At 42.8% G+C, this 21,786-nt stretch overlaps 2 protein-coding genes across 2 annotated transcripts; both read left to right on the top strand.

The window, feature by feature from the left end:
* Positions 1-14,407: 14,407 nt before the first annotated feature.
* On the top strand, positions 14,408-14,927 carry LOC147455215 (uncharacterized). Its single transcript, XM_086514049.1, has 3 exons — positions 14,408-14,527; positions 14,628-14,659; positions 14,852-14,927. Exons 1-3 carry the CDS (start codon positions 14,423-14,425, stop codon positions 14,925-14,927), a joined length of 213 nt encoding a protein of 70 aa, XP_086370175.1. The 5' UTR covers positions 14,408-14,422.
* On the top strand, positions 14,534-17,661 carry LOC147455214 (mitochondrial carrier protein CoAc1-like). Its single transcript, XM_086514048.1, has 7 exons — positions 14,534-15,345; positions 15,597-15,682; positions 15,761-15,971; positions 16,078-16,180; positions 16,267-16,451; positions 16,547-16,666; positions 17,102-17,661. The coding sequence occupies exons 1-7, from the start codon at positions 15,109-15,111 to the stop codon at positions 17,201-17,203; spliced, it is 1,044 nt and encodes a 347-aa protein (XP_086370174.1). The 5' UTR covers positions 14,534-15,108; the 3' UTR covers positions 17,204-17,661.
* Positions 17,662-21,786: the final 4,125 nt, after the last annotated feature.

Raw genomic sequence — 21,786 nt, 5'->3', positions numbered from 1 at the left:
CGAATCGGAGAGAGACCTCTTTTGGAAGTCTCACAAGGAGGCTTCCTAGGTGTTCTCTCATCATGGTGGGGAGCTTGGAGAATCCCATGAGCACAAAGCTGCCATTGCACTTCACTTTGGAGGGATGGATTTCCCGTGGCTTGTTGAATCTTAGAAACAAGATAGTTAACAAGCATCGGGGCATCATTTAGTAGCCTGCTCATTAGCAAAATCAAATTTATCAACATTAATATCACTCTCTTTACTATTGCCAGCCATTCTAACAACTTGTAGGTGTAAACTTTTTAGGTGTACTTTGGCACTTCAAGCCTAGTTGCTACTCCTCTTTACCCCTTTAGAAAAATCACTCAAGCTACTGTACCCGTGGCTCGAATACCATTAATTGCAAGGAATAGAAGAGAGGGTCGTTCAACACCAAAACAGCACCGACTCCTGTCAAGCTTCTAATAACTCAATAGTGGTTAAGCCATAGGCAAGCCCCGTAGGACTCCACTATTAAGACCATATCTCTCGACGATGATGCCCTATTAACTGCACGAAGGTAAGCGCACTGTAAGGTTGAAAAAATCCCTATTATACTTACTCACATGCAATTAAGAATACCAACCATTTATAGCTAGATTGAGGACCTCCCTTCTTGAGCAAGAAAAGAGAAACCATGTGCTCTGATACCAATGTAACATTTAATGGCCTAGTAACTTGTGTGTAGTAGAAAATAGCATGAGCATAGTTAGCATTTCATTAGAATAGCTTCCTAATGAGAATAACAAGAGTGCTTGGGTGGAGAGAGCAACAAAAAACATAACACCTAGTTAGATAGCATGAACAATACTTCAAAAGAGAGAGAAATTAAGCAATTGACAACAACTGAGGACCGGATTTGCATGGAGCCGGTCCCCCCTCCAAAAGGCTTTGTATTATGGTTTCTCCCATCAAGAGAGACATTGTACAATACAATTATTTGTGTTCCTTCAAGACTAGCTAGTGCAATGAAGATGGAAACTTCATGCACTAAGCAAAACAATTATCAAACACAACATCAATTCCCTCATGGTCTCAGACCCAAGACCTCACACACCTTCGAAGATGGTGAGAGCTAGCGGGGTATGAGAGTAGATTGAGAGGAAGAAGGAGCATTCTTACGAGAAATATGTACATCTCCTCACATAATCACTCATATTAGCATAGCGTAGCTTAGTAGTAAGCATGGTAGAGGAGATGATCATGCATTGAAGCTTGGCTCTTGGTTGGATTTGCATCACAAAGCCAAGAGTTGGTGTAGGCCTCCCTTCTCACAAGCTTGGAGTAGGAGATAAGATTTCCATTAAAGCTTGAGAAGGAGAGAGAGAGTCTTCTTGCTCCACACATTGATTGTGTGAGTGTATGTGTACATAATGCCTTGCAAAAATCAGCCCCCTCTCTCTCTCTTGGTTGACCCCCCTTGCTAATTACTCATGCTAGCATCCTATTGGACTTCCCGAGGCTTAGCCAATGACAATTAAGCCACATAAGTGATAGCCTTCTGACATGTGTCCCTCTTTCCCCTTTTGTGAGAGCTTTAGGTAATTTAATAATTCAACTAAACTCTCATTGGACCCCTTTGCCTCGTGGCCAATAGGAATTAGGCAAGCCATGTCATAAAATCTAATATCTAATATCTAACCAACCCAAATTATTTTCTCATATTAAATTGATCACTTAATGTGGGAGAATAAATGGGAACAAGTGTTAAGATATAGACATGTGCTTATAGATCTATCTCAACACGGGGCCAATGGTAAAGGGGCCCAAAAGGGAGATGGTCTATCAAAGATCAAGGCTAACCAATGGAGCATATGACCTTAGGGTTATCTTCATTGAAGACCTCCAATAATGTGTGTAAAAGTCCTTTGACCTTAGGTATAAGCTAGGGCTGAGCTTGAGGCGGGAACCCGATCCAGCTCGAGGTGCTAGTCCTGCTTGATGACTGAGGTGCTTAAGGTGCTTGATGATTGAGGTGCTCGATGATTGAGATGCTTGAGGTGCTTGACATGCTTGAGATGCTAGGGTTGCACTTGAGGTGAGAACCCAACCCAAGCTTAAAGTGCTTAAGGGCCAAGCTTGTAGTGGGAACTGGGTCTATGGATGAGGGGCTTGAGGTGTCAAAAAGTCAAATATTCAATCCCTACAAGGAGGGGGCAAGCCCTACATGAGGGGGGATGAGAGAGAACACCCACACACTCACACAAGGCATGCATGGTACAAAGAAAGCAGAAGGGACACTTGTCAAGTTCCTCCTCATGTTGCCCTCTGGTGTGCCTGAAGCCTATTGGTTGGCCACCCAAGGGGTCCAATGATAATTTAGGATATTTAATTAATTGATTTTGCATTTATCAAGTCCTCTCTCTCAAAGGGGAAAGGGGGACACTTGTCCCAAGGCTACCCTTGTTGCTTGTATAGGGGCCCAAATGGTAAAGGGGCCCAAATGAGAGATGGTCTATCAAAGAGCAAAGCTAACCAATGGAGCATAAGACCTTAGGGTTAGCTTCATTGAAGACCTCCAATATGTGTGTAAAGGTCCTTTGACCTTAGGTAAGCTAGGGCTGAGCTTGAGGCGGGAACCTGACCCAGCTCGAGGTGCTAGTCCTGCTTGTCATGCTTGATGACTAAGGTGCTTGAGGTGCTTGAGATGCTTGAGGTGCTTCATGATTGAGATGCTTGAGGTGCTTGACATGCTTGAGGTGCTTGACATGCTTAAGATGCTAGGGTTGCACTTGAGGTGAGAACCTAGCCCAAGCTTAAAGTGCTTAAGGGCCAAGCTTGTGGTGGGAATTGGGCCTATGGATGAGGGGCTTGAGGTGTCAAAAAGTCAAATATTCAATACCTACAAGGAGGGGGTGAGCCCTACATGAGGGGGGATGAGTACTCACACAAGGCATGCATGGTACAAAGAAAGCAGAAGGGACACTTGTCAAGTTCCTCCTCATGTTGCCCTCATGGTGTTCCTGAAGCCTATTGGTTGGCCACCCAAGGGGTCCAATGATAATTTAGGATATTTAATTAATTGATTTTGCATTTATCAAGTCCTCTCTCTCAAAGGGGAAAGGGGGACACTTGTCCCAAGGCTACCCTTGTTGCTTGTAATGCCTCTCGCTTGTGATTGGCTAGGCCTGGAGGGGTCCAATGAGCTTCAAGCATGAGCTACAAGGGGGGGTCGACCCAAGCAAGCTAGGGGGTTGCTTAGGGGGTATACTCACCCACACACAGTCACAAATACTCTCATGGTGTGCTATGCAAAGTGCAAGAGCTCCCTCTCCTTCTCCAAGCAAGTAGAGGTTGAGAGCCTACACCAACACTCTTGGCTATGGAGTGCAAATCCAACCAAGAGCCATGCTTCAATGCTTAAGCTTGCCATCTCCTTCTTCTTCATTACTATGCTATTATGTATTCTAGCAACAAGAGTTATGATAGGTGAGGAACTAATTCTTTCTCCTATGAAATGTTTCTTCTTCCTCTTCCCTACCCTCATTCCCTGCTAGCTCTCTCCACCTTCGAAGGTGTTTGAGGTCTTGGGACCGAGGCTTGGGATAGTTAAAGCTTTCTTCAAGTTTATGTTATGCTTGTGATGCATGAAGCTTTCCATCTTCATTGCATCACCTAGGTCACAAGGAACACAAAGATTGTATTGTAACAAGTCTCTCTTAATGGGAGAAATCTGAATACAAATGCCTATTGGAGGGGGGACCGGCTCCACATAAATCCGGTCCTCAATTTTTGTCATGTTCTCTAAATTCTCTCTATTGCAAAAGTATTGTTCATGCCAAGTTAACTAATTGCTATGATTATGTTGCTATCTTCAATTATGTTCACCCGCTATGCTCACAAAGCCATTTTTCAAAAGTACTCTCATTAATTTCCGCTACTCTCAAGTTAAATAGGCCAATTCCATTACAAGCCATTGGGGTGCCGAATGCTCATTGGTCCCCTTGGGAAACTGTCCAATAGTCTTCTAGAGAGCTTAATTCCCATTGGTTCTTTTATTAAGTGTTTTTAAATTAATTAAACTAGATTTACTCTAGCCTAATTCTCATTGGTCCACCTCCAAGGCCATCCAATAGGATTTGAGTACACCTTGTGGGCATCTGGGCTAGGGAGCTTACATGTGTCCCTCTTTCCCCTTGTGTACAAAAGGAGCTTGTGTGTGTGTGTGTGTGTGTGAGTTTCTCTCTCATCCCCTACTTCTTGGGCTCGCCCCCTCCTATGTAGGGCTTGACAAAGACTTTTGGGACACACACAAAGCATCCAATTTTCCCTAAAGTTGACCTTTGGACACAACCTTTGAATTTTGGAACCTTAGCATTTTGGAAGTCTTAATGGGCTGAACCTTAGGGACTTTTAAGCCCATTGTTGCACATAGCTCTTTTGTAGATGCCCCCCCCTTTGGATCCCTATTTTCCCTCCTTTGGATCCCTACTGTGGCCGGTCTACTAACTTAACCAATATTCTAGCTTTTTCTCCCCTGGCACTTCCCCATATTAAATGATCAGTTTAACCATTTAGGAGAATTAAATATTGATTATTATGACAGTTATGGCATGGGCCATACACCATAAATACAAGGGATATGAACCTTAGTCTAAGGGTAAAGGGAGGATTCCAAAAGGCAAGCACGAAGGGTCATAAGGGGATATAAAAGGGTATGGGAAGTTTCCTATATAAGAGGGTACTCTTATCACTTGTAGCCAGCCCGCAATCATTGAATAAAGAAAGTATGGATTAGGATGTATGGTTATCTCCTACTTCTTCTCCTGTAACGGTTCACATCTCTCTATCTCTCTCTCTCCATCTCTCTTTACTTCTTCTTCCTCTTTGTGTATGAACATAGACTTATAGAGGGCGGGTCTTGCCCTCTACAAACAACAAGCTATTGCCGAATTGAGTGATTTCTAATGTAATGGAATTAGCCTATTCAACTTGAGAATAGCGGAAATTAATGAGAATACTTTCGAGAAATAACTTTGTTAGCATAGCGGGTAGACATAATTGAAGATAGCAACATAATCATAGCAATTAGTTAACTTGGCATGAACAATACTTTTGCAAGAGAGAGAATTTAGAGAACATGACAACAGTTGAGGACCGGATTTATGTGGAGCCGGTCCCCCTCCAATAGGCATTTGTATTATGATTTCTCCCCTTAAGAGAGACTTGTTACAATACATTCTTTGTGTTCCTTGTGACCTAGGTGATGCAATGAAGATGGAAAGCTTCATGCATCACAATCATAGCATAACATGAACTTGAAGAAAGCTTTAATTGTCCCAAGACCTCAAACACCTTCGAAGGTGGAGAGAGCTAGCAGGGAATGAGGGTAGGGAAGAGGAAGAAGAAACATTTCATAGGAGAAAGAGCTAGTTCCTCACTTATCATACTCTTGTTGCTAGCATACATAATAGCATAGTAATGAAGAAGAAGGAGATGACAAGCTCAAGCATTGAAGCATGGCTCTTGGTTGGATTTGCACTCCATAGCCAAGAGTGTTGGTGTAGGCTCTCCACCTCTACTTGCTTGGAGAGGGAGCTCTTTCACTTTGCATAGCACACAATGAGAGTGATTGTGAGTGTGTGTGGGTGAGTATACCCCTCAAGCAAGCCCCTAGCTAGCTTGGGTCGACCCCCCCTTGTAGCTCATGCTTGAAGCTCATTGGACCCTCCCAGGCCTAGCCAATCATGAGCAGGAGGCATTACAAGCAGCAGGGGTAGCCTTGAGACAAGTGTCCCCCTTTCCTTTTTGAGAGAGAGGGCTAGATAAATGCTAAAACAATTAGATAATTCATGTAATTTATCATTGGACCCCTTTGAAGCTTAGCCAATAGGCTTCAAGCAACACATGAAGGTAACATGGGTAGGGGCCTGACATGTGTCCTTGCTGCCTCTTCAAGTTGGGGCTTCCCTTGTGTGTGTGAGTGGGTGTTCTCTCTCTAGCCCCTAGGAAAAGGGCTCGCCCCCCCTCTTGTAAGAATGCTTTTGACTTTAGGTGATCAAGCACCTTATTCACCAAGCATGACAAAGCACTTGAACTAGGGGGTGTTCCCACAAGCATCTCAGGCAAGCTTCTCAAGGCACCTCAAGTACCTTAATCATGCAGCAAGTCAAGCACCTCAAGCATGGAGCCAGTCAAGCACCTCAAGCATCTTAATCAAGCACCTCAAGCATGACAAACACCTCAAGCATGACAAGCACCTCAAGCAGGACAAGCACCTCGAGCTTGGGCCGGGTTCCCACCTCAAGCTCCAGCCCTAGCTTACCTAAGGTCAAAGGACTTTTACACACATTTATTGGAGGTCTTCAATGAAGCTAACCCTAAGGTCTTATGCTCCATTGGTTAGCCTTTCTCTTTGATAGACCATCTCCCTTTTGGGCCCCTTTACCATTGGCCCCGTGTTGAGATAGATCTATAAGCACATATCTATATCCTAACACTTGTTCCCGTTTATTCTCCCACATTAAGTGATCAATTTAATATGAGAAAATCATTTGGGTTGGTTAGATATTAGATTTTATGACATTACCTCTCTCTTGAAATCATAGTCGTCCTCGACTATGAGGTAGAAGAGATAAAGTCTTAGTCATTAGTCAATCGTACTTAGTGGGCAAAGGATCCCTTTTTACCCTACGACATCTTTCCAAGATGGATGACTAATCCATTTGGTGCTTGGGAGACATAGGTGCCACAAGCATGTCTGCTCTTTAGTCCATTTCATTCTCCCAAAGTAGAGTGACAAATTCTACTTGGTGTTTGAGAGACGTCGTCATCACAAACATGATTCTAAGCATGCATACTAGTTAAATTTGTGCACAATTAAAAAGAGGACTAGTCATATAAGACAAAAACATGAGTCATTTAAAAGAAATTTGTACATTTGCTTACTCTAATGTAGCATTGTAAGCATTGACAAGGTTCATACTATCCTTAAGTTGTACTCCTTGCATCCATTTAGCATCTTCAAAAGGATAATTTTTGAACTTAATAAGATACCGTCGGATTATCTTACCATGTCGTAGTACCTTGTCTTCATGCCGAAGGATAGCTTCGGGTTGTAGCACCTCTTCTTGGTCTTCGACTTCGGGAGGGTCTTCAATAATTGGTTCAATTGGTGGCTCTCCTTTGTAGGGCTTAAGTAAGCTTACATGAAAGGCATTGTGTATAAGCCAATGGTTGGGCAACTTGAGTTGATAAGCCGTCTCATTGATAGGCTTTAAGATTTGGAAAGGACCATAGTATCTTTTTGCTAGTTTAGCATAATACTTTTGATGGCCCGTAGGATTTTTTCCCGTCGTTTGCCTTAATCGAGCCTTAGGAAACTTGAGTAAGACCCAATCATTTTCTTTGAACATTAAAGCTCTTCTGTGCTTATCAGTAGCAGCTTTTTGCCTTTGTTGAGAGATGGCTATAGCCTCCCTAATCTTTTGAAAAGATTCTTGTAGGTCACGGCTATACTCATCGGCGGCGAAGATCTTCCCATGTACTTTCAGTAGCAAGGGACTTTTAGGTCTCCCCTCTATGATCTCGAAAGGTGCTTTCCCCTTAGAAGTATGTACAGTATTATTGTAGGCATACTCTACTAGCGGTAAATACTTTTCCCATTGTGAGCATTGATCTACTTCGGTAACATAAGTTTTGAGTAGATCGAGTATCGTAAGATTGGCTATCTCACTTTGGCCATCCGTTTGTGGGTGATAGGCCGAAGAGAAATTCAATCTTGTTCCTAGATTTTCAAAGAGACCTTTCCAGAAATTACTGGTCATTCTAGGATCTCTATCTGACACGATGGATGTGGGTAATCCATGGTGCTTGAAAATCTGAGATATGAAGAGAGTTGCCATTTGGTGTGCCTTAATAGTCTTTTTGACAGGAATGAAATGTGCTTGCTTGCTAAACCTGTCGACTATTGTCCATATTCCTGTATTCCCATGGATAGACTTGGGCAATCCAAAGATGAAATCCATGGATATACTCTCCCATGGTGAATTTGGAATAGGCAATGGCTGGAGTAATCCAGGTTGCTTCCCTCTATCATACTTGGTCTTTTGGCATACGACACATTTTGAAACATACTCTTGTATGTCCACTTTCATGGTAGGCCAATAGAAATACGTCTCTACTCCTCGGAGAGTAGGTTGAATACCTCTATGCCCTGCATATGGAGGAGCATGGGATTCATACATAACCTTCTCACGAAGGGAATGAGTAACACATAGCCTATTGCCGTGGAGAAGATAACCATCCTGCAAGGTGAATGGTTCCTCTTTCTTCCCCAAAGCAAGGGCTGACATTATGTCTCTAAAGTCAGGGTCAGTAGCATACTCATCTATCATAGAGGATAGATCATTGTGAGTAGCTATAGACACCGCATTAACTTTTGGTCTTCGTGAAAGTGCATCGGCAACTTGATTGTGCTTACCAGCTATGTGAGCAATATGGAAATTAAATTGCGAAAGAAAATTTGCCCACCTCATTTGTTTGTCGGAAAGCTTGGTTTGCGTCATGAAATACTTGAGACTTTGGTGGTCGGTTCGTAGGATAAATGGAGTCCCCAATAGGTAGTGCTTCCATGTGTCTAGGGCATGTAGAACAGCTAAAAGCTCTTTCTCATAAATGCCCAAGACTCGTTCATCACCATTGAGCCTTCGGCTCTCATATGCTATGGCATGCCCTTCTTGAAGCAAAACCGCTCCAAGGCAATCACCACAAGCATCACATTGGACCTCAAATGGCTTTGAGAGATCTGGAAGCACGAGGATTGGTTGGGAAGTAAGCTTCTCTTTGAGTTTTTCAAAAGCATTTTGCTCCTTAGCAGTCCATACAAACTTAACGTTCTTCTTAGTTAAGTCGTGTAGTGGTCCTGCTACTTGAGAGAATTTTGCTATGAAGCGTCTATAGTATGCACACATACCAATAAAGCTTCTTAGCTCATGTAGATTTCTTGGGTTAGGCCATGCTTTTATTACCTCTAACTTTGATGGATCCATTTGGATACCATCTTTAGAGATAATATGACCTAAATATTGAATCTCTTGAAGGAAGAATTCGCTTTTCTTTTGGTTGAGATAAAGCTTGTTCTCCCTCAATGCTTGAAAAATCACTTGGAGATGCTGCTTATGTTCCTCCAAAGACTTGGAGTAGATGATGATATCATCAAAGAACACTCCAGTGAATTTTTGATATGGTCTAAAAATTTTCTCCATCAAACGATTGAACGTAGCTGGTGCATTAGTCAAGCCAAAAGGCATGACTAGATATTCATAAAGACCAAACGTTGTGCGAAACGCGGTCTTTAAGATATCTTCATCCACTATCCTTATTTGATGATAGCCACTCTTAAGGTCAATCCTACTGAAGTAGGTAGAGCCTTGTAGCTTATCAAACAGATCTTCTACCCGAGGTACGGGAAATTTGTTTTTGATAGTGATATGGTTTAGTGCTCGATAGTCCACACACATACGGTATGTACCATCTTTCTTTTGCACTAAAAGGACTGGAGAACAAAAGGGAGAGGAACTAGGCCTCACCATCCCTTTGTCTACCAGCTCTTGTACTTACCTCATGATCTCCTCTTGTTGAGCTTGTGAGACTCGATAAGGAGGCTTGTTAGGTGGTGAGCTTCCAGGAAGGAGCTCAATACGATGGTCATCATCCCATCGTTTTGGAGGTAAGTCCATAGGGATATCATCGATGAACACATCTTGGAATCCTTTTAGAAAATTAGACAAGTCTAACTCTTCTTGATTCCTATCATTTACATTTGATGAAACATTAGTATCTTTTGGAGACTCTTTGACAAAAATCATGTACGCAGAAACTGAGCTCTTCATTGACTTATCAAAAGAAAGAGGATTTACAAGTGGAATAGTGCGACCACGCTCACTAGCATCTATATACATGTTCTTTCCCCTGTAAGTGAAGTAAATTCTCCTTTCAGGGAACTTCATGTGGGCAGCCATGCGATCAAACCATGGTGCCCCTAGGATAACATCCTGATGTTGGAGAGGAGAGATGAAGAAGTCTTCTTTGTCAACATAGCTTTGGACATGAAGCCTCAACTTCCCAATCAAGGGAGTAACGGAGGCTTGTTGTCCCTTGAAAGCTGCATCAGCGACTACTATATCTCCCATCTCAAAAGCTTGAATGCCCAACTTGGTGGCTAACTCTATTGATATGAAGTTGAGAGTAGAGCCTAGGTCAAACAAGATGAAGGCATCATGCTCTCTTACCTTTCCCCAAGCATAGGAGAGTGATGATCCTTTGCAATGAGCATCCTCTTTTGGAGCTTCGATGGTGGAATCTCTAGGAGTCTCATTGCGAGTATTCTTCTTGGGGCAAGAACGATAGCCATGTCCTTGCTCTCCACACTTGAAACACTTATGGTCCTTGCGAAAAGCTTCAAGCTCTTCAGGAGAGAGTTTGTTTTTACCTTTGTAAACTCCCTTCTCCTTGGACCGATTGTTGTTGTTGTTGTTGCTGGAAGTGCCTTGGGAGTTATTTTGAGCATTGGATTTCCCCTTTGCATCATTTTTATCCTTGTTTTCCATGGGCTTGACATTACGTCTAGCCCCTTGATGGAAATTGATGCGTGAAGCAACCATGGTGTGGTGGATTACTTCGGTAATAGTACTGGGCCGTTGAGAGTTGATATATTCGGCCATCTCTTCAGGTAATCCCGCACAGAATTGCTCGGCAAAGTCTATCTTTTGAAAGACAGTAGCTTTGAGATGTAAATCCCAAAACTTGTCTACATACTTGTTGATAGACTCATGAGAGAGAAGCTTCAAGCCGCGCCATTCCGTAAGAACTTTATCTTTAGTATCGCTTGGTAGAAATTGCTTCATGATGGAAACTTGTAGAGTTTTCCATGTCTTTGGGGCTTCTCCATTGCCACGAAGGCTAGCCCACCATTGACGAGCTGATTTTTGGAAGTGCATAGCTACATGGCGTAGCTTGGAGGACTCTGTGAAGCCCTCGTCCCCAAAGGCCGCATCAAATTGCTGGATGAAGGCCAACACTTTGTCGGTAGCACCAAAGGTGCCATCGTAGGTGAGAAAAGAGATACTCTTTCCTCCTTCCTTGAACTTCTTTAGCTTTTGTGACCTTCGCCATGCAGGAAATGATTTGCGATGTCCTCCCCTCTTGTATTCTCTAGGAGAATAGCCATAACTTTCATCGGAAGAGGAGGAAGGTGAAGAAGAAGGAGAAGAGGGTGACCTCTTCCTAGCCCTTTTCTTCCTTTGTTTCCTCTCTTGCCTTTCAGAGTGATGAGGAGAAGGACTATAGGTTGCTCTTTTCCTCTTGGGAGGAGTAGGCGATCGTCTAGACCGCCTTCTTCGTGGAGCCATATCTTCAGAAGAACTTAGACTTTCATTGCTTTCTTTCTCTTTGGATTCCTCCTCTCGAATGGGAGAGAGTCTTCTTTTGGGGGTCTCTTCAAGAGGCCTCCTAAGCTCTCTCTCCTCTTGGAGAGGAAGGGAAATTCCATAGGCACGAAGTTGTTGAGTAACTTCGGCTTGCAAGGTAGGGTTGCCCATAGCTTGTTGCAACCTAGTCACAAGATAATTCACAAACATGGGAGCATCATCATTAGCACCTTCATGTGCAAAATCAAAGCTATCAATGTTCATTCTACTCTCTTGATTATTGTCAGCCATGTTAACAAAATTTTATGTATGTACTTAGTGTATGCTTTGGCAATTCAAAACCTTAGTTGCCACTCCTCTTAGCCTTTGAAAATTGGCTCTTAAGTATCTACACCCACGGCTCAAAGTGGTTAATTATAGAGAGTAGAGGAGTAGGTCTAACATAGCAGAGTTGCCAAGGGCTAGCTCCTTTCGGACTTCTTATGGCTCAATAATAGTAAAGCCGTAGGCAAGTCTAAAAAGACTCCATTATTAAGTCCAAAGCTCCCGAGGTGTGCACCATCCCCCACATAGTGGGCTTAACAAAACCGATATTAGATCCCAGTTCCACTTACCCTATTATAATTAACAACATCAACCATTTATAGGCTACTTAAGGACCTCTCTTCTTAAGCAAGAAAAGAGAAACCAAATGCTCTGATACCAATGTAATGGAATTAGCCTATTCAACTTGAGAATAGCGGAAATTAATGAGAATACTTTCGAGAAATAACTTTGTTAGCATAGCGGGTAGACATAATTGAAGATAGCAACATAATCATAGCAATTAGTTAACTTGGCATGAACAATACTTTTGCAAGAGAGAGAATTTAGAGAACATGACAACAGTTGAGGACCGGATTTATGTGGAGCCGGTCCCCCCTCCAATAGGCATTTGTATTATGATTTCTCCCATTAAGAGAGACTTGTTACAATACATTCTTTGTGTTCCTTGTGACCTAGGTGATGAAATGAAGATGGAAAGCTTCATGCATCACAATCATAGCATAACATGAACTTGAAGAAAGCTTTAATTGTCCCAAGCCTCAGTCCCAAGACCTCAAACACCTTCGAAGGTAGAGAGAGCTAGCAGGGAATGAGGGTAGGGAAGAGGAAGAAGAAACATTTCATAGGAGAAAGAACTAGTTCCTCACTTATCATACTCTTGTTGCTAGCATACATAATAGCATAGTAATGAAGAAGAAGGAGATGACAAGCTCAAGCATTGAAGCATGGCTCTTGGTTGGATTTGCACTCCATAGCCAAGAGTGTTGGTGTAGGCTCTCCACCTCTACTTGCTTGGAGAGGGAGCTCTTTCACTTTGCATAGCACACAATGAGAGTGATTGTGAGTGTGTGTGGGTGAGTATACCCCTCAAGCAAGCCCCTAGCTAGCTTGGGTCGACCCCCCCTTGTAGCTCATGCTTGAAGCTCATTGGACCCTCCCAGGCCTAGCCAATCATGAGCAGGAGGCATTACAAGCAGCAGGGGTAGCCTTGAGACAAGTGTCCCCCTTTCCTTTTTGAGAGAGAGGGCTAGATAAATGCTAAAACAATTAGATAATTCATGTAATTTATCATTGGATCCCTTTGAAGCTTAGCCAATAGGCTTCAAGCAACACATGAAGGTAACATGGGTAGGGGCCTGACATGTGTCCTTGCTGCCTCTTCAAGTTGGGGCTTCCCTTGTGTGTGTGAGTGGGTGTTCTCTCTCTAGCCCCTAGGAAAAGGGCTCGCCCCCCCTCTTGTAGGAATGCTTTTGACTTTAGGTGATCAAGCACCTTATTCACCAAGCATGACAAAGCACTTGAACTAGGGGGTGTTCCCACAAGCATCTCAAGCAAGCTTCTCAAGGCACCTCAAGTACCTTAATCATGCAGCAAGTCAAGCACCTCAAGCATGGAGCCAGTCAAGCACCTCAAGCATCTTAATCAAGCACCTCAAGCATGACAAACACCTCAAGCACGACAAGCACCTCAAGCAGGACAAGCACCTCGAGCTTGGGCCGGGTTCCCACCTCAAGCTCAACCCTAGCTTACCTAAGGTCAAAGGACTTTTACACACATTTATTGGAGGTCTTCAATGAAGCTAACCCTAAGGTCTTATGCTCCATTGGTTAGCCTTGCTCTTTGATAGACCATACCATTGGCCCCGTGTTGAGATAGATCTATAAGCACATATCTATATCCTAACACTTGTTCCCGTTTATTCTCCCACATTAAGTGATCAATTTAATATGAGAAAATCATTTGGGTTGGTTAGATATTAGATTTTATGACAGCTAAAATCAAATCACAGCTTGGCAAACAAAATCTAAAAGGAATGCTTACTAATGTCATCGGCAAGGGCGACGTTGCTACATGGAGCCCAAGAAATTTAATTGTGCTACGGCGAATAGATCTTATTCAAAGGTTGCACAAACCTGCCTAAGCTTACAACGAGTTCTCCATTGAGTCATGCTTTTGCACGAGCACTCTCAAGCTTGATCTCAAAGCAAGGCGCATTAATGATTGGTTCAAATAATGAAGTAAATGTTTGAGACCATTATTGCTTTTACACACACCTCTCTGGAATGAGTAATTCCTCGCATTCAACCAATGATTTTTTCTTTCCCAAAGGCCAATTTTACTCTTAATTTTTGTTAGCAAAAAGACTGGTTGCCGCTGGGTCTTAGCCGTTTAGGCAAGGCCCAAAAAAGTTTTTGTTGACAACTTGCCATGTGGCACTAATACACAAGCTTTATCCAACGGTCTAAAAAGGCAGTGATGTGTTTGTGAGTAATGAAGTGCTTCATGTCCCAACCAAGTCTCAATTTCCATGTGGAACTTAGAAGGCAATGTGGGTGAAAGAAACATGCACTGCAAGCCATGCAAAGGAAACAATAGAAGCCAATCAAATAGGCTTATTTTTCTTGAACAAAAAGTCTATGTGATCAATATGTGGATCCAAAAGGACCCTCCACAATTCCAAGCACACATAGCTCTCAAGCAATCACATGTGGCCCAAGGCGGATGCGTGGATCATTATTGTTGACATTTCTCCTCGCTCTCCCACATATTATGCAATGAATCTTCACTTTTATGCGCACTCTGCGAACGAGGTGGCCTATAATTAGCTCATGGTGATGCCCATTTTCTTGCATCACAGAGAGCTGCACTTGCATGCTGGGCGCCCACGATTCTTTCTGTGTGATTCATTAGAGGGTGCGCCAGACTGATTATCGAAGGGACAGGTAAGTAATTAATGTGTGTGGTGGAGTACAAGGCTCGAGTAGTGGGGCAATCCCTGCTGGTAGCGTGCCGTCTCGCCATTGTCGACAACCTGTGCGGCGCCTGCGACCCATGGGATAGGCATCACTTTGGTTACACCTTCTCCAGGCTTCTTGACACAGATTGATTCTTACCCAGATTTCTTTTGTGTTCAGATTGATTTTCTGGAAACTGCATTTTGGCTTGATTTTTGTGTTTCCTGAAGTTTTCCGTGCACCCCAAGCATGCTGAAGAACTTATAATTATACTCATTGCGTTAATCACATTAGCGCCACACACCCCCCCCCTCCCCGCCGCAAAACCACCAAACCCCGACCCCCACAAAGCCGGGGCGGGGGTCTGGGGCCATTGGAGCGCTCAACCGGAGCGTGCAGTGCCCATACACCGACACACAAGATTCTGTGTGTATAAGATGGGATTGGCACAAGGACAACAAGCCATTACCCCGTCTTCAGATTTCAAAACCCCATCTCTGGTGCGGCCGTCCCATGAGGCAACTGCCGCAAGTGGCCCACCGACGACAACCTCTATTCGACACCTTGCGGAGAGCTTGCCCACCTTTATGAAAGAGCTCATTGCAGGCGGTGCTGCTGGCGGCTTTGCTAAAACAGTGGTTGCCCCCCTTGAAAGAACAAAAATACTCTACCAGGTCAGTGCTTTGTCAGCTAATGTAGATTGTTGTGCAATGCACATGGTGATTTCGATTTCACATGGTTGGGTATATTGCTACCTTATAATTGGGTGAAGTCATGAAAACTTGGTTGGATGATCTTAACAAGCAGACAACATATTCTGTACATCAGTCGTTAGTTAGGCACTTTCGAGATTTCCACTGAAGATTGGGATATTGTATTGCATGTTAGAATTTACAATAATATTTTGGCTCTTGTTTATCTGCAGACCCAACATACAACATTCCAGTCTCTAGGTGTGGTTCGATCATTGCGCTTCATCCAAGAAAAGGAAGGACTTCTCGGCTTTTACAGGTGAAAATTGAGGCAACTGATATACACAATCCACATGTTGTCCATGTTTCCAAAATGATCATAAATGGATGTTTACAGAGGCAATGGTGCGAGTGTTGCAAGAGTGGTGCCATATGCAGCACTGCATTTCATGACCTATGAACAATATCGAAGATTTATTGCTGACCATTGGCCATCATGGGCGCCCGCAAGCGCAGTGGTGGACTTGCTTGCTGGATCCTTAGCTGGAGGCACTGCTGTTTTATGTACTTATCCTTTGGATTTGGCAAGAACAACGCTTGCTTATCAGGTCCAATTCCCTATTGCTCAGTGGCACCAGCTTTTATGGTTACAAAGGCATCAGATTTATTACATGATTTCAACACTCTCATCAGTTATGGTTGACCCTTGAACAGGTTAGAGACTCAAAGACAGGTTATATTGCCTACAAAGGTATTGGAGATGTCTTTTATAGGGTTTTCAAGGGAGCTGGATTTAGAGGCCTGTACAAGGGAATCGGTAAGTCAATGTGGGATTAGCTGAGCCAATATTTTGCTTAGCTTTTAGATTGACAAATTGTAACGGCGTGTGTTATGGGCATGCAGGCCCGACTCTCTATGGAATACTACCCTATGCAGGACTTAAATTCTTTGTCTATGAGAGGCTCAAAAGCTGCTTGTCGGAAGACCAGCAAAATAGTGTGTCCATGAAACTTGCATGCGGAGCTACCGCAGGGATGGTTGGGCAGACCTTTACTTATCCTCTGGATGTTGTGAGGCGGCAAATGCAAGTAAGATCCTATTAGTGGTATTGAGGTAGTCAGCACTGGAGACTCTCTACGTGTGTGACGTGTTGGTTTGATGATGTGGGTGATTGATGTGAAAGGTACAAGCTGTAGGCCTTTCTGACCAGGCGTACAAGGGCACAATCGATGGGCTTGTTTCAATTGCACAAACCCACGGAGTAAAGCAGTTATTTGCAGGATTGAGTATCAACTACATAAAGGTATGCTGCTGTGACTCGCATTCACATTATGTTCAAACCTGTCTGCTTTCAGTTACAAGGTTGAGTCATTGCCCTGGAGAAGCTCACTCCCATGACTCTGCCATTGTGTCTTTGTAGTAAGAGCAGAGTGTTTTCCGGATGTGTCTGATTGGGGAACCATATCCCAGACGTGTAGAGTCCGATTGACGTATGATTTGGTTTTTTGGACTTCCCCAGCTACCCTCCCCCCTCTACTTATGTTTTGGAATCTGTAGCCTACACTCTGCCAGGTCTTTTGGCTTGCTTCTACTGGTGTTTCATTGTGTTATTAGTGTCATATGTAGACTATTTTAGTGTTTAGTATGAAATCCTTGGAGGGGTTTGATCCATACTTATTCTGTACTTCTGTACCTGTCCGGGTCCCACATATGGTTGATGTATGTTTTTTGGATGCAGTTGGTTCCTTCTGTCGCTATTGGATTTGCTACATATGATTCCTTAAAAAGCTGGCTGAAAGTACCCCCTCGGGACAGGCCACGAAGGGAGCCAGCAATTTAAAGTTTATGTAAATTCATTCTTGGGCCAAGATTACAATACATTTTTTTTGGTAGAAAAGGATGCACCTCTGATGATGGTTGGGAATAAAATCAAAACTCAGAAGACGACCAAGCATATATCTCATGTCTTTTTGGTGGACCTTACGCCAACAATGGATGGGCACATTGAGACTGATATGAGATTTCTTGAGAGGAGCTATTATTGGGAAATGAGGAGCAGCTGAAGGGTTTGTATATAGCCACACAATGGTTGGCAAATGCATTGGTGAGCCTGTTCATATTAAAAGCAATTGGCTACTGCCGCTTCATCATCTCTTCGGCCCCTTCATTGTCTCTTCTGGTTGCAGTGAGTTGATCTTTCTGCCTATATCTTGTGCTACCACCTGCAAACATTTATAGGTGGTGGATGTTTTCTGTATTGAACTCCTTCCATGATATTCCATCTGGTTACATCTTGCAGCTGTGCTGTTTTGCACCATCCATTTTCCTAGGGTTGTTTGATAGGTGAGGCTACTTCATGTTCACCCATCTTTGATCACATGGGTGAGGCCATGGAGCAAGTATCTAAATGTCGGAAAATTGTGTTAACAAACATGATGTGTTTCTATATGCAAAAGTTGGGGTGGATGAGGCCGCAGAGCTTGATGATTGTAGAGGTCTACCTAAATGTTAGAAAAGTGGCATCAGCTAAAGAGACATGGGGCATTAGGTAAACATCACAGGAAACAAACGGTTTGTGGTCCAAAGATTAACTATTGAACCAGTTTTGGACTTTGGTAGATATTGGTTTCTTTTTACTGTATGGTTTGCCATTCTCTTTCAAAATGTGAAATGGCCACCTTGTCTCCCATGGCTTAGTGTGTAGCATGCATACCTATTGTAGGCTAGCTGTCTGCATGAAGCAGGCATTTCAAAACAAAATGTAAAGGAATTCACTGTGGCCCTTTAATTAAGGGATCCATTCACTAATCAATCAAAGGCAAAAACCAGTTGTATGTCTTTCTCCCTTCTCCTCTAGGGTTATGCTTTAACATGTCAAAATATAAGATGTGGTAGTGTAACACATGACATTATGAAACAATTCTCAAGAATTAAGCCATGAACTTTCTTTAACATATTAGCCATGGAATTGCCTAATGATTTGTTAAAAAGAAGTCATCTTGAAAGAACGTGGGTGGGTTATGTCAAGCCTTGCTCTAGTGTTAGCCATGAACTGTCTTTAAGAATTAGCCACAAAATTGTGTAATGCTTTGTTAAAAAGAAGTCATCTTGAAAGAATGTGGGTGGGCTATGTCAAAGTTGACAATGCGGAAGCGTAGAGCGATGTGGAGAATACGCCAGAGAGAGAGAGAGAGAGAGAGAGAGAGAGAGAGAGAGAGAGAGAGAGATTGTTGAACCAACCAACCTTGGCTATGAATTCAATAATTTGACATTGTGAGCAAGATGGTGCTTATATACTCACCTTGGCAAATTGCCCTACCCAAGATTTGACAAATAAGTAAAATAAGTATAAGATAAGTCCCCTTGCGCTTATAGGGTTTCAAATTGGACCTCACATAGTATCACTAAACTCACAGTCAATATGAAAGCATTTTAAGATGTTGCCTTGGCAAGTGGAAATCGAGCCAGTTCTTAGGTTTATTTCTCACAATGTTTTAAAGCGTTGCATGGGAAGCAAGATCGCCATCCTTCTCCGCCATGTGCATCTCGAGATGCCTCACTTGAAAGTTGTCTCAATTTGTCAATCTTGATAGCATCTCAAAAAGTTGCGTTAAAGGGCATGGGATGCCGTCGATCAAGGACCCTTTTCTAGATGCAAGTTTAGCAAAGCAGAGCAAGGATGTTCAACTATAGAGAGGGAAGCACTATGGATGGTCTTCAATGCTATTAAATTCATGCTCCCGTGCAAGCGTTTTAGAACGACGCCAGTGAAGTCTCCTCTTGTCTTGGCCCTTAATGTCGGTGCTTTTCAAAACGCCGTTGTCAAGCAAGAACATCGATGGAGCCAAAAAACATGTTGATCATAATGTTGACAAAAAAACGCAACCGAGCTTCTATTGATTCTCTTCTTCGCATTGTTTCTCTCCTGTGATCAAAGAGCACTAAGCTTTGATACAAAGTCTACGATGCGGAAGCATATAGCAACGGGGAGAATACGCGAGAGAGAGAGAGAGAGAGAGAGAGAGAGAGAGAGAGAGAGAGAGAGAGAGTTAGAGTTGAACCAACCAACTTTGGCAATGAATTAGATGATTTTACAATGGGGGCAAGGTGGTGCTTATATACTCACCTTAGCAAATTGCCTTACCCAAGACTTGAAAAATAAGTAAAATAAATATATAAAGCCAAACTAAATATTGGGATCACATTGGGCTATTCACTTGAGATGTTGTAACTTTAATAGGTTAACCCAAATGGGCAAGTTTCCTCTAGCTAGGTTGGATGTTCAAGGTTGGTTGTAGAATTTGTAACCACTATATGGTCAATTAGAGAGCAACATTTATTAGGCTATTCACTTGAGATATTGTAACTGTAACAGGTTAACCCAAATGGGTAAGTTCATTCTTGCTAGGTTGCATGTTCAAGGTTGACTGTAGAATTTGTGACCATTATATGGCCAATTAGAGAGCATAATTTATTATGTCAAAAAAAATTGTCAACCAATTCTAAAAACGTTTTGGAGAGACTAGCTTCTACATTTAACATGCGTACATGTAGTACACAAATGGTCAAACATAAAGAATGAACCAATTCCCATATGAAATCCTTTTTTTAAAGCCAAACTCACAATTGTGAGTGCTCGTAATACATTTGAAGACTACCTGGCACCATGAAGAGGCGAACCGCTACCTATGTTCTGGTTAGCCCATTTTGGATAGTACAATGCCGATGGCTCTATTCCATTCATTTGAATCTCTCCTTTTACCAAAGGAGACGATCAATTCCTTGCTTGCTTGTACAATCGTTGTGAAGCTAGCTATTGAGAGAGCACTCTCGAACACCCTACAGTTCTTGGCCTTCTAGAATTTCTTGAAGTAACAACATCTAACAATTTGTGTGCAAACCAACATCGCTTGACTTTTCATCACCTTCCCTCATAAGAATAGGTTGTTCTTGAAAAATTCTAATTTCCAGGTCTTTTGCACCCATTTGCAAATCTTCCTTGTGAGGCCACTTGTAGTTGGACACTCCTTGAACAAGTGAGGGAGGTCCTCACTAGCCGTTTTGCAACCCGAGCATTTGTTTGAACCAATTCCTATGGCTAGAATCTGTACTCTTGTCAGCAAAGCCCCCCCATAACACCTTCCACATAAAGATCTTCAGCGACGTCGGTCATTGAGGAACCCATATGTTATTTGTTACCGCCACCCATCTTGAGTCTGGCCAATGCTTTCCCCATTGCTTGTTTAGGGGGGAAAACCAATTTGTTGAAATCACTAGAGTGTGATAGACAACCTTGGCTTGCGGTTTAAAAAATTGTATGTCCTTGGGCCATCACTAGGCTTTCCACTCGAACTTGGACTCGCACACACATGCATACATTAGTTGTCAAGACCTTATACTGCTCTGTTGATCAATATTCTATTGAGGTGGAATTGGGTAGCCGGATGATTTGGATATTTCTAGCTCTAATTGTTGCTGTCCCAAAAATGGGCCAATTGCATGAGCCCTTTGTTGTTGATTTTTCTGGCAATTTCTCTCCAAAATGAGTTCAAAAGGATGCTCTCTGCTTTAGAGCCAAGGAGACCAAATGAGTAATGGAGTTTTGAAAATACCTCGTAAGCTCTCCCACTCCATAGTCTCTTGAACTCTACTACTTTTTTGTACTAACTCACACCTTGGGCCTCCAAGTCTTAGACTAGTCCATTGGGGAGCAAGCAGTTTGTCATGCACCTCTAGGTCTTTTCACTAGCCACCTTGCGAGATAATTTTTGCCTTGTCAATCATGTCCTTCGTTATAATAGCCCAAGCATGGTCTTGCTTTGCGATTGACATAAAAAATTTGGCACACTGTGCCTCTGTATGAATCACGGGGTTAAGAATCTCGATGCCCCTCCATCCACATTAGGAAAGTAGGCCTCGGGCTGGCCAATTCAATTTAACATATGTGATCTAGCATCACTTTAACCATTTCATCTTGGCCCTTCACTTTGTTTCCTTTCCCATTTGTGAGCGAATGGATAAGACCTCTACTTCTCTTGACCTTTAGGGCTCTGAAAAAGTGCACTTGATTTTTTGCCTCCGGTTGTAGGAAGGTTTCCTTGGAGAGTAATCTAGCCTTTAGAGCTTCCTGGAGTTGTTGTTCGACCAAGTCACTTTTTGCTTCAATCCACATTTTGTGCTCAACTTTGGAGGTCGTCCTTTCTCTTTTTTTATATTGGTAACCTGATATACTTCATCTCCTAGCTACTTTAGGTGCTCCTCATGGGACTTCTTCATTCTTTACACACCATCAATGCAAATGAAAAAGAGTTAGAAGAAGAACAACACTTAACTTTCCATTGCATGCCATAGAAGAGTGGAATCACAAGAGGAAGCTCCATTACACACATCATCATCTCCACCTTCTTCACAATCTTTCCATGA

The sequence above is a fragment of the Adiantum capillus-veneris genome, chromosome 6 (assembly GCF_014529385.1).
Source record: "Adiantum capillus-veneris isolate H3 chromosome 6, ASM1452938v2, whole genome shotgun sequence".
In the NCBI taxonomy this organism is placed as follows: domain Eukaryota; kingdom Viridiplantae; phylum Streptophyta; class Polypodiopsida; order Polypodiales; family Pteridaceae; genus Adiantum; species Adiantum capillus-veneris.
The sequence above is the reverse complement of the archived record's forward strand: the minus strand, read 5'-3'. Positions and strand labels throughout refer to the sequence as shown.

What these genes read in the sequence shown, in the direction of transcription:
- LOC147455214 (XM_086514048.1), top strand. Translation starts at nt 15,109, where the DNA reads ATGGGATTGGCACAAGGACAACAAGCCATTACCCCGTCTTCAGATTTC. An exon ending in GGACTTCTCGGCTTTTACAG is followed by an intron (nt 15,683 to 15,760) that starts GTGAAAATTGAG and finishes GGATGTTTACAG; the next exon opens with AGGCAATGGTGCGAGTGTTG. An exon ending in TGAGTATCAACTACATAAAG is followed by an intron (nt 16,667 to 17,101) that starts GTATGCTGCTGT and finishes TTTTGGATGCAG; the next exon opens with TTGGTTCCTTCTGTCGCTAT.
- LOC147455215 (XM_086514049.1), top strand. Translation starts at nt 14,423, where the DNA reads ATGTGGCCCAAGGCGGATGCGTGGATCATTATTGTTGACATTTCTCCT. An exon ending in ATGCGCACTCTGCGAACGAG is followed by an intron (nt 14,528 to 14,627) that starts GTGGCCTATAAT and finishes GTGATTCATTAG; the next exon opens with AGGGTGCGCCAGACTGATTA. An exon ending in ACTGATTATCGAAGGGACAG is followed by an intron (nt 14,660 to 14,851) that starts GTAAGTAATTAA and finishes TTTTGTGTTCAG; the next exon opens with ATTGATTTTCTGGAAACTGC.